Below are 12,500 nucleotides of genomic sequence, written 5' to 3' on the forward strand. Positions count from 1 at the left end.
AAACACCACACATCATGTTCTCTACTTCACCCTGACCTGATGTCATTATACAATACAACACATTAAACACCACACATCATGTTCTCTACTTCACCCCTGACCTGATGTCATTATACAATACAACACATTAAACACCACACATCATGTTCTCTACTTCACCCTGACATGATGTCATTATACAATACAACACATTAAACACCACACATCATGTTCTCTACTTCACCCTGACCTGATGTCATTATACAATATAACACATTAAACACCACACATCATGTTCTCTACTTCACCCTGACCTGATGTCATTATACAATACAACACATTAAACACCACACATCATGTTCTCTACTTCACCCTGACCTGATGTCATTATACAATACAACACATTAAACACCACACATCATGTTCTCTACTTCACCCTGACCTGATGTCATTATACAATACAACACATTAAACACCACACATCATGTTCTCTACTTCACCCTGACCTGATGTTATTATACAATACAACACATTAAACACCACACATCATGTTCTCTACTTCACCCTGACCTGATGTCATTATACAATACAACACATTAAACACCACACATCATGTTCTCTACTTCACCCTGACCTGATGTCATTATACAATACAACACATTAAACACCACACATCATGTTCTCTACTTCACCCTGACCTGATGTCATTATACAATACAACACATTAAACACCACACATCATGTTCTCTACTTCACCCTGACCTGATGTCATTATACAATACAACACATTAAACACCACACATCATGTTCTCTACTTCACCCTGACCTGATGTCATTATACAATACAACACATTAAACACCACACATCATGTTCTCTACTTCACCCTGACCTGATGTCATTATACAATACAACACATTAAACACCACACATCATGTTCTCTACTTCACCCCTGACCTGATGTCATTATACAATACAACACATTAAACACCACACATCATGTTCTCTACTTCACCCTGACCTGATGTCATTATACAATACAACACATTAAACACCACACATCATGTTCTCTACTTCACCCTGACCTGATGTCATTATACAATACAACACATTAAACACCACACATCATGTTCTCTACTTCACCCTGACCTGATGTCATTATACACATCCATATGGCCAAAGCAAGCAGGCATGGTCTCACACACTCAGACACACACACATTCATACAAACACACTCATACACACACCCTCTCACACAAACACACTCGTACACCCACCCCATCACAACAGCATTCCCAAAGCCTGAAAGCATCATTCCCTCAGCAGCACAGTTTATCCCACTAAATGCTTCCCTGTTGGGGACAAACAGACCTGTCAGTTCTGCTGCTATCTAAACCCATTTACCATTTAGCTCTACTGAGGAGGAAGCATGACAGCACTGTTACTGTTACTGTGTTACTGTTACTGTGTTACTGTGTGTTACTGTTACCGTGTTACTGTGACTGTGTTACTGTGTTACTGTTATTGTGTTACTGTTACTGTGTTACTGTGTGTTACTGTGTTACTGTGTTACTGTGTGTAACTGTTACTGTGTGTTACTGTGTGTTACTGTTACTGTGTTACTGTTACTGTGTTACACTGTTACTGTGTTACACTGTTACTGTGTGTTACTGTTACTGTGTGTTACTGTGTTACTGTTACTGTGACTGCGTTACTGTGACTGCGTTACTGTTACTGTGTGTTACTGTTACTGTGTGTTACTGTTACTGTGTGTTACTGTTTCTGTTACTGCGTGTTACTGTTTCTGTTACTGCGTGTTACTGTGTGTTACTGTTACTGTGTGTTACTGTGTGTTACTGTTACTGTGTGTTACTGTGTTACTGTGTGTTACTGTTACTGTGTGTTACTGTCAGTGTGTGTTACTGTCAGTGTGTGTTACTGTCAGTGTCTGTCAGTGTGTGTGTTACTGTCAGTGTGTGTTACTGTGTGTTACTGTCAGTGTCTGTTACTGTGTGTTACTGTCAGTGTCTGTTACTGTGTGTTACTGTCAGTGTCTGTCAGTGTGTGTTACTGTCAGTATGTGTGTTACTGTTAGCGTGTGTGTGTGTTACTGTTAGCGTGTGTGTGTGTTACTGTTAGCGTGTGTGTGTGTTACTGTTAGCGTGTGTGTGTGTGTGTTACTGTTAGCGTGTGTGTGTGTGTGTGTTACTGTTAGCGTGTGTGTGTGTGTGTGTGTTACTGTTAGCGGTGTGTGTGTGTGTGTGTGTGTGTGTGTGTGTGTGTGTGTGTTACTGTTAGTGTGTGTGTTACTGTTAGTGTGTGTGTGTTACTGTTAGCGTGTGTGTTACTGTTAGCGTGTGTGTGTTACTGTTAGTGTGTGTGTGTTACTGTTAGCGTGTGTGTGTGTGTGTTACTGTTAGCGTGTGTGTGTGTGTGTTACTGTTAGCGTGTGTGTGTGTGTTACTGTTAGCGTGTGTGTGTGTTACTGTTAGCGTGTGTGTGTGTTACTGTTAGCGTGTGTGTGTGTGTGTGTGTTACTGTTAGCGTGTGTGTGTGTGTGTGTGTGTGTTACTGTTAGTGTGTGTGTGTGTTACTGTTAGCGTGTGTGTGTTACTGTTAGCGTGTGTGTGTTACTGTTAGCGGTGTGTGTGTTACTGTTAGCGTGTGTGTGTGTGTGTTACTGTTAGCGTGTGTGTGTGTGTGTTACTGTTAGCGTGTGTGTGTGTGTGTTACTGTTAGCGTGTGTGTGTGTGTTACTGTTAGCGTGTGTGTGTGTGTTACTGTTAGCGTGTGTGTGTGTGTTACTGTTAGAGTGTGTGTGTGTTACTGTTAGCGTGTGTGTGTGTTACTGTTAGCGTGTGTGTGTGTGTTACTGTTAGCGTGTGTGTGTGTGTTACTGTTAGCGTGTGTGTGTTACTGTTAGCGTGTGTGTGTGTTACTGTTAGCGTGTGTGTGTGTGTGTTACTGTTAGCGTGTGTGTGTGTTACTGTTAGCGTGTGTGTGTGTGTGTGTGTTACTGTTAGCGTGTGTGTGTGTTACTGTTAGCGTGTGTGTGTGTGTGTTACTGTTAGCGTGTGTGTGTGTGTGTTACTGTTAGCGTGTGTGTGTGTGTGTTACTGTTAGCGTGTGTGTGTGTTACTGTCAGCGTGTGTGTGTGTTACTGTTAGCGTGTGTGTGTGTTACTGTTAGCGTGTGTGTGTGTTACTGTTAGCGTGTGTGTGTGTTACTGTTAGCGTGTGTGTGTTACTGTTAGCGTGTGTGTGTGTTACTGTTAGCGTGTGTGTGTGTTACTGTTAGCGTGTGTGTGTGTGTGTGTTACTGTTAGCGTGTGTGTGTGTTACTGTTAGCGTGTGTGTGTGTTACTGTTAGCGTGTGTGTGTGTTACTGTTAGCGTGTGTGTGTGTTACTGTTAGCGTGTGTGTGTGTTACTGTTAGCGTGTGTGTGTGTTACTGTTAGCGTGTGTGTGTGTTACTGTTAGCGTGTGTGTGTGTGTGTGTTACTGTTAGCGTGTGTGTGTGTGTTACTGTTAGCGTGTGTGTGTGTGTGTGTTACTGTTAGCGTGTGTGTGTTACTGTTAGCGTGTGTGTGTGTTACTGTTAGCGTGTGTGTGTGTGTGTGTTACTGTTAGCGTGTGTGTGTGTTACTGTTACGTGTGTGTGTGTTACTGTTAGCGTGTGTGTGTGTTACTGTTAGCGTGTGTGTGTGTTACTGTTAGCGTGTGTGTGTGTTACTGTTAGCGTGTGTGTGTGTTACTGTTAGCGTGTGTGTGTGTTACTGTTAGCGTGTGTGTGTGTTACTGTTAGCGTGTGTGTGTGTGTTACTGTTAGCGTGTGTGTGTGTTACTGTTAGCGTGTGTGTGTGTGTGTGTTACTGTTAGCGTGTGTGTGTGTTACTGTTAGTGTGTGTGTGTTACTGTTAGCGTGTGTGTGTGTGTGTGTTACTGTTAGCGTGTGTGTGTTACTGTTAGCGTGTGTGTGTGTTACTGTTAGCGTGTGTGTGTGTGTGTGTTACTGTTAGCGTGTGTGTGTGTTACTGTTAGTGTGTGTGTGTTACTGTTAGCGTGTGTGTGTGTTACTGTTAGCGTGTGTGTGTGTTACTGTTAGCGTGTGTGTGTGTTACTGTTAGCGTGTGTGTGTGTTACTGTTAGTGTGTGTGTTACTGTTAGCGTGTGTGTGTGTGTTACTGTTAGCGTGTGTGTGTTACTGTTAGCGTGTGTGTGTTACTGTTAGCGTGTGTGTGTGTTACTGTTAGCGTGTGTGTGTGTGTGTGTTACTGTTAGCGTGTGTGTGTTACTGTTAGCGTGTGTGTGTGTTACTGTTAGCGTGTGTGTGTGTGTTACTGTTAGCGTGTGTGTGTGTGTTACTGTTAGCGTGTGTGTGTGTGTGTTACTGTTAGCGTGTGTGTGTGTGTGTTACTGTTAGCGTGTGTGTGTGTGTGTTACTGTTAGCGTGTGTGTGTGTTACTGTTAGTGTGTGTGTGTGTTACTGTTAGCGTGTGTGTGTGTTACTGTTAGCGTGTGTGTGTGTTACTGTTAGTGTGTGTGTTACTGTTAGCGTGTGTGTGTGTGTTACTGTTAGCGTGTGTGTGTTACTGTTAGCGTGTGTGTGTGTTACTGTTAGCGTGTGTGTGTGTGTGTGTTACTGTTAGCGTGTGTGTGTTACTGTTAGCGTGTGTGTGTGTTACTGTTAGCGTGTGTGTGTGTGTTACTGTTAGCGTGTGTGTGTGTGTTACTGTTAGCGTGTGTGTGTGTGTGTTACTGTTAGCGTGTGTGTGTGTGTGTTACTGTTAGCGTGTGTGTGTGTGTGTTACTGTTAGCGGTGTGTGTGTGTGTTACTGTTAGCGTGTGTGTGTGTGTGTTACTGTTAGCGTGTGTGTGTGTGTGTTACTGTTAGCGTGTGTGTGTGTTACTGTTAGCGTGTGTGTGTGTTACTGTTAGCGTGTGTGTGTGTGTTACTGTTAGCGTGTGTGTGTGTGTTACTGTTAGCGTGTGTGTGTGTGTGTGTTACTGTTAGCGTGTGTGTGTGTGTGTGTTACTGTTAGCGTGTGTGTGTGTGTGTGTTACTGTTAGCGTGTGTGTGTGTTACTGTTAGCGTGTGTGTGTGTTACTGTTAGCGTGTGTGTGTGTGTTACTGTTAGCGTGTGTGTGTGTGTTACTGTTAGCGTGTGTGTGTTAGTGTTAGAGTGTGTGTGTGTTACTGTTAGCGTGTGTGTGTGTGTGTGTTACTGTGAGCGTGTGTGTGTTACTGTTAGTGTGTGTGTGTTACTGTTAGCGTGTGTGTGTTTGTGTGTTACTGTTAGCGTGTGTGTGTGTTACTGTTAGCGTGTGTGTGTGTGTTACTGTTAGCGTGTGTGTGTGTGTTACTGTTAGAGTGTGTGTGTGTGTGTTACTGTTAGCGTGTGTGTGTGTGTGTTACTGTTAGCGTGTGTGTGTGTTACTGTTAGCGTGTGTGTGTGTGTGTGTTAGTGTTAGCGTGTGTGTGTGTGTTAGTGTTAGAGTGTGTGTGTGTTACTGTTAGCGTGTGTGTGTGTTACTGTTAGCGTGTGTGTGTGTTACTGTTAGCGTGTGTGTGTGTTACTGTTAGTGTGTGTGTTACTGTTAGCGTGTGTGTGTGTGTTACTGTTAGCGTGTGTGTGTTACTGTTAGCGTGTGTGTGTGTTACTGTTAGCGGTGTGTGTGTGTGTGTTACTGTTAGCGTGTGTGTGTGTTACTGTTAGCGTGTGTGTGTGTGTTACTGTTAGCGTGTGTGTGTGTGTTACTGTTAGCGTGTGTGTGTGTGTGTTACTGTTAGCGTGTGTGTGTGTGTGTTACTGTTAGCGTGTGTGTGTGTGTGTTACTGTTAGCGTGTGTGTGTGTTACTGTTAGCGTGTGTGTGTGTTACTGTTAGCGTGTGTGTGTGTTACTGTTAGCGTGTGTGTGTGTTACTGTTAGCGTGTGTGTGTGTTACTGTTAGTGTGTGTGTTACTGTTAGCGTGTGTGTGTGTGTTACTGTTAGCGTGTGTGTGTTACTGTTAGCGTGTGTGTGTGTTACTGTTAGCGTGTGTGTGTGTGTGTGTTACTGTTAGCGTGTGTGTGTTACTGTTAGCGTGTGTGTGTGTTACTGTTAGCGTGTGTGTGTGTGTTACTGTTAGCGTGTGTGTGTGTGTTACTGTTAGCGTGTGTGTGTGTGTGTTACTGTTAGCGTGTGTGTGTGTGTGTTACTGTTAGCGTGTGTGTGTGTGTGTTACTGTTAGCGTGTGTGTGTGTGTGTTACTGTTAGCGTGTGTGTGTGTGTGTTACTGTTAGCGTGTGTGTGTGTGTGTTACTGTTAGCGTGTGTGTGTGTTACTGTTAGCGTGTGTGTGTGTTACTGTTAGCGTGTGTGTGTGTGTTACTGTTAGCATGTGTGTGTGTGTTACTGTTAGCGTGTGTGTGTGTGTGTGTTACTGTTAGCGTGTGTGTGTGTGTGTGTTACTGTTAGCGTGTGTGTGTGTGTGTTACTGTTAGCGTGTGTGTGTGTTACTGTTAGCGTGTGTGTGTGTGTTACTGTTAGCGTGTGTGTGTGTGTTACTGTTAGCGTGTGTGTGTTACTGTTAGCGTGTGTGTGTGTTACTGTTAGCGTGTGTGTGTGTGTGTGTTACTGTTAGCGTGTGTGTGTTACTGTTAGTGTGTGTGTGTTACTGTTAGCGTGTGTGTGTTTGTGTGTTACTGTTAGCGTGTGTGTGTGTTACTGTTAGCGTGTGTGTGTGTGTTACTGTTAGCGTGTGTGTGTGTGTTACTGTTAGCGTGTGTGTGTGTGTGTTACTGTTAGCGTGTGTGTGTGTGTGTTACTGTTAGCGTGTGTGTGTGTTACTGTTAGCGTGTGTGTGTGTGTGTGTGACTGTTAGCGTGTGTGTGTGTGTGTTACTGTGAGCGTGTGTGTGTGTTACTGTTAGCGTGTGTGTGTGTTACTGTTAGCGTGTGTGTGTGTGTTACTGTTAGCATGTGTGTGTGTGTTACTGTTAGCGTGTGTGTGTGTGTTACTGTTAGCGTGTGTGTGTGTGTGTGTTACTGTTAGCGTGTGTGTGTGTGTGTTACTGTTAGCGTGTGTGTGTGTGTGTTACTGTTAGCGTGTGTGTGTGTGTGTTACTGTTTGCGTGTGTGTGTGTTACTGTTAGCGTGTGTGTGTGTTACTGTTAGAGTGTGTGTGTGTTACTGTTAGCGTGTGTGTGTGTGTGTGTTACTGTTAGCGTGTGTGTGTTACTGTTAGTGTGTGTGTGTTACTGTTAGCGTGTGTGTGTTTGTGTGTTACTGTTAGCGTGTGTGTGTGTTACTGTTAGCGTGTGTGTGTGTGTTACTGTTAGCGTGTGTGTGTGTGTTACTGTTAGCGTGTGTGTGTGTGTGTTACTGTTAGCGTGTGTGTGTGTGTGTTACTGTTAGCGTGTGTGTGTGTTACTGTTAGCGTGTGTGTGTGTGTGTGTTACTGTTAGCGTGTGTGTGTGTGTGTTACTGTTAGCGTGTGTGTGTGTTACTGTTAGCGTGTGTGTGTGTTACTGTTAGCGTGTGTGTGTGTGTTAGTGTTAGCAGGTGTGTGTGTGTTAGTGTTAGCGTGTGTGTGTGTGTTACTGTTAGCGTGTGTGTGTGTGTGTGTTACTGTTAGCGTGTGTGTGTGTGTGTTACTGTTAGCGTGTGTGTGTGTGTGTTACTGTTAGCGTGTGTGTGTGTGTGTTACTGTTTGCGTGTGTGTGTGTTACTGTTAGCGTGTGTGTGTGTTACTGTTAGCGTGTGTGTGTGTTACTGTTAGCGTGTGTGTGTGTGTGTTACTGTTAGCGTGTGTGTGTGTTACTGTTAGCGTGTGTGTGTGTGTTACTGTTAGCGTGTGTGTGTGTGTTACTGTTAGCGTGTGTGTGTGTGTGTGTTACTGTTAGCGTGTGTGTGTGTGTGTGTTACTGTTAGCGTGTGTGTGTGTGTGTGTTACTGTTAGCGTGTGTGTGTGTGTGTGTGTGTGTGTGTGTTACTGTTAGCGGGTGTGTGTGTGTGTTACTGTTAGCGTGTGTGTGTTACTGTTAGCGTGTGTGTGTGTGTTACTGTTAGCGTGTGTGTGTGTGTTACTGTTAGCGTGTGTGTGTGTGTTACTGTTAGCGTGTGTGTGTGTTACTGTTAGCGTGTGTGTGTGTGTTACTGTTAGCGTGTGTGTGTGTGTTACTGTTAGCGTGTGTGTGTGTGTGTTACTGTTAGCGTGTGTGTGTGTATGTTACTGTTAGCGTGTGTGTGTGTTACTGTTAGCGTGTGTGTGTGTTACTGTTAGCTGTGTGTGTGTGTGTTACTGTTAGCGGTGTGTGTGTGTTACTGTTAGCGTGTGTGTGTGTTACTGTTAGCGTGTGTGTGTGTTACTGTTAGCGTGTGTGTGTGTGTTACTGTTAGCGTGTGTGTGTGTTACTGTTAGCGTGTGTGTGTGTTACTGTTAGCGTGTGTGTGTGTTACTGTTAGCGTGTGTGTGTGTTACTGTTAGCGTGTGTGTGTTACTGTTAATGTGTGTGTGTTACTGTTAGCGTGTGTGTTACTGTTAGCGTGTGTGTGTGTGTTACTGTCAGTGTGTGTTACTGTCAGTGTGTGTGTTACTGTCAGTGTGTGTGTTACTGTCAGTGTGTGTGTTACTGTTAGCGTGTGTGTGTGTTACTGTTAGCGTGTGTGTGTGTTACTGTTAGCGTGTGTGTGTGTTACTGTTAGCGTGTGTGTGTGTGTTACTGTTAGCGTGTGTGTGTGTTACTGTTAGCGTGTGTGTGTGTTACTGTTAGCGTGTGTGTGTGTGTGTGTGTTACTGTTAGCGTGTGTGTTACTGTTAGCGTGTGTGTGTGTGTTACTGTTAGCGTGTGTGTGTGTGTGTTACTGTTAGCGTGTGTGTTTGTGTGTGTGTTACTGTTAGTGTGTGTGTGTGTGTGTGTGTGTGTGTGTGTGTGTGCTACTGTTAGCGTGTGTGTGTGTGCTACTGTTAGCGTGTGTGTGTGCTACTGTTAGCGTGTGTGTGTGTTACTGTTAGCGTGTGTGTGTGTTACTGTCAGTGTGTGTGTGTGTTACTGTCAGTGTGTGTGTGTGTTACTGTCAGTGTGTGTGTGTTACTGTTAGCGTGTGTGTGTGTGTGTGTGTTACTGTTAGCGTGTGTGTGTGTTACTGTTAGCGTGTGCGTGTGTTACTGTTAGCGTGTGTGTGTGTGTTACTGTTAGCGTGTGTGTGTTACTGTTAGCGTGTGTGTGTGTTACTGTTAGCGTGTGTGTTATTGTTAGCGTGTGTGTTACTGTCAGCGTGTGTGTTACTGTCAGTGTGTGTGTTACTGTTAGCATGTGTGTGTGTGTTACTGTTAGCGTGTGTGTGTGTGTGTTACTGTTAGCGTGTGTGTGTGTGTGTGTGTGTTACTGTTAGCGTGTGTGTGTGTTACTGTTAGCGTGTGCGTGTGTTACTGTTAGCGTGTGCGTGTGTTACTGTTAGCGTGTGTGTTACTGTTAGCGTGTGTGTTACTGTTAGCGTGTGTGTTACTGTCAGTGTGTGTGTTACTGTTAGCGTGTGTGTTACTGTTAGCGTGTGTGTGTGTGTTACTGTTAGCGTGTGTGTGTGTGTGTTACTGTTAGCGTGTGTGTTTGTGTGTGTGTTACTGTTAGTGTGTGTGTGTGTGTGTGTGTGTGTGTGTGTGTGCTACTGTTAGCGTGTGTGTGTGTGCTACTGTTAGCGTGTGTGTGTGCTACTGTTAGCGTGTGTGTGTGCTACTGTTAGCGTGTGTGTGTGTTACTGTCAGTGTGTGTGTGTGTTACTGTCAGTGTGTGTGTGTGTTACTGTCAGTGTGTGTGTGTTACTGTTAGCGTGTGTGTGTGTGTGTGTGTTACTGTTAGCGTGTGTGTGTGTTACTGTTAGCGTGTGCGTGTGTTACTGTTAGCGTGTGTGTGTGTGTTACTGTTAGCGTGTGTGTGTTACTGTTAGCGTGTGTGTGTTACTGTTAGCGTGTGTGTTACTGTTAGCGTGTGTGTTATTGTTAGCGTGTGTGTTACTGTCAGCGTGTGTGTTACTGTCAGTGTGTGTGTTACTGTTAGCATGTGTGTGTGTGTTACTGTTAGCGTGTGTGTGTGTGTGTTACTGTTAGCGTGTGTGTGTGTGTGTGTGTGTTACTGTTAGCGTGTGTGTGTGTTACTGTTAGCGTGTGCGTGTGTTACTGTTAGCGTGTGCGTGTGTTACTGTTAGCGTGTGTGTTACTGTTAGCGTGTGTGTTACTGTTAGCGTGTGTGTTACTGTCAGTGTGTGTGTTACTGTCAGCGTGTGTGTGTGTGTTACTGTCAGCGTGTGTGTGTGTGTGTTACTGTCAGTGTGTGTTACTGTTAGTGTGTGTGTGTTACTGTCAGTGTGTGTGTTACTGTCAGTGTGTGTGTGTGTGTGTTACTGTCAGCGTGTGTGTGTGTTACTGTTAGTGTGTGTGTTACTGTCAGTGTGTGTGTTACTGTCAGTGTGTGTGTTACTGTTAGCGTGTGTGTGTGTGTTACTGTTAGCGTGTGTTACTGTTAGCGTGTGTGTGTGTTACTGTTAGCGTGTGTGTGTGTGTGTGTGCTACTGTTAGCGTGTGTGCGTGTTACTGTTAGCGTGTGTGTGTGTTACTGTTAGTGTGTGTGTTACTGTCAGTGTGTGTGTTACTGTTAGCGTGTGTGTGTGTTACTGTTAGCGTGTATGTGTGTTACTGTTAGCGTGTGTGTGTGTGTGTGTGTTACTGTTAGCGTGTGTGTGTGTGTGTGTTACTGTTAGCGTGTGTGTGTGTGTGTGTGTGTGTGTGTGTTACTGTTAGCGTGTGTGTGTGTGTTACTGTTAGCATGTGTGTTACTGTTAGCGTGTGTGTGTGTGTTACTGTTAGCGTGTGTGTGTTACTGTTAGCGTGTGTGTGTGTGTTACTGTTAGCGTGTGTGTGTGTGTTACTGTTAGCATGTGTGTTACTGTTAGCGTGTGTGTGTTACTGTTAGCGTGTGTGTGTGTGTTACTGTTAGCGTGTGTGTGTGTGTGTTACTGTTAGCGTGTGTGTGTGTTACTGTTAGCGTGTGTGTGTGTTACTGTTAGCGTGTGTGTTACTGTTAGCGTGTGTGTGTGTCACTGTCAGTGTGTGTGTTACTGTTAGCGTGTGTGTATGTTATTGTTAGCGTGTGTGTGTGTTACTGTTAGCGTGTGTGTTACTGTTAGCGTGTGTGTTACTGTTAGCGTGTGTGTGTGTCACTGTCAGTGTGTGTGTTACTGTGTCCAATGTTCTCCCACCACCCTAATCAGTCCTTTAAAGAACTACAGAGAGGGGAGAGAGAATACCTCATTAACACTCCTTACAGCAACACCGAGAGGGGAGAATACCTCATTAACACACCCCTTACAGCAACACAGAGAGAGGAGAATACCTCATTAACACACCCCTTACAGCAACACAGAGAGGAGAATACCTCATTAACACTCCTTACAGCAGCACGGAGTGAGGACAATACCTCATTAACACTCCTTACAGCAACACAGAGAGAGGAGAATACCTCATTAACACTCCTTACAGCAACAGGAGAATACCTCATTAACACTCCTTACAGCAACAGGAGAATACCTCATTAACACTCCTTACAGCAACACAGAGAGGAGAATACCTCATTAACACTCCTTACAGCAACACAGAGAGGAGAATACCTCATTAACACTCCTTACAGCAACAGAGAGGAGAATACCTCATTAACACTCCTTACAGCAACAGGAGAATACCTCATTAACACTCCTTACAGCAATAGGAGAATACCTCATTAACACTCCTTACAGCAATAGGAGAATACCTCATTAACACTCCTTACAGCAACATGGGGGATGTAGAGGTCTGTCACAAAGAGGGGAACCATTCCAGGAATCTGTCCCTGATACACACAAGTACCTGGTTCTTGACTTGAGACACCAGGTCCTCTGGGATGTCTCCTAGTGGATAGGCCCGGCCTGCCAGAGAGCAGCTGAGGGGACAAAGGAAATACATTACTGTGTGTCAGAGAGAAAGACAGAGAGAGACAGAGAGATAGAAAGAGAGATATAGAGAGACAGGATGTTTAGGTGTGACTGTACCTGATATAAACGAGCAGCTTGTTACCCATCACCACCTGTTCATCTGTCAGGCAGAAATAGACAAATCTTCTGAGTTATTTATTAGGTATTAGACATGTTGAAAAACTACAAATCTTATTTCTGAGAGGTTTATTTCTGCCTTTACTCCCACTGAGAACTCTAGGCTGGTGTTGAATGAATCATGGAATCAGTGCCTACCTGTGAGGGCCTTGCCTTCTCTCAGCGGGGGGCCGATGACCTGAAAGAGTTTCTGAAACACAGGAAGAGAAACCTCAGGGGTCAAGTTCATACATCTCCTTTGATTAAAAACTCTACTCTCTCTGACAGTTTGTCCCTAGGCTGTAGCCGTAGCACTACAGCATTTCTTTATCAGGATTCTTTGTGACACATCGTCTCATATTTCAAAAGGATTTTCCCAGCAGCCTTAGGGCTTCTTTCATTTCTTTTAGATTCCTTTTAGTT

General features: G+C 44.4%; 1 protein-coding gene across 1 annotated transcript in view; it reads right to left on the reverse strand.

The window, feature by feature from the left end:
• LOC106574831 (vacuolar protein sorting-associated protein 8 homolog) overlaps positions 1-12,500 on the reverse strand; it is a 157,405-nt gene that overhangs the window by 71,118 nt on the left and 73,787 nt on the right. Inside the window, 3 exon segments of the mRNA XM_045698361.1 lie at positions 11,857-11,929; positions 12,039-12,081; positions 12,237-12,288. Of these exon segments, the coding sequence (XP_045554317.1) occupies positions 11,857-11,929; positions 12,039-12,081; positions 12,237-12,288 (168 nt within the window).

The sequence above is a fragment of the Salmo salar genome, chromosome ssa16 (assembly GCF_905237065.1).
Source record: "Salmo salar chromosome ssa16, Ssal_v3.1, whole genome shotgun sequence".
Taxonomy (NCBI): Eukaryota; Metazoa; Chordata; class Actinopteri; order Salmoniformes; family Salmonidae; genus Salmo; species Salmo salar.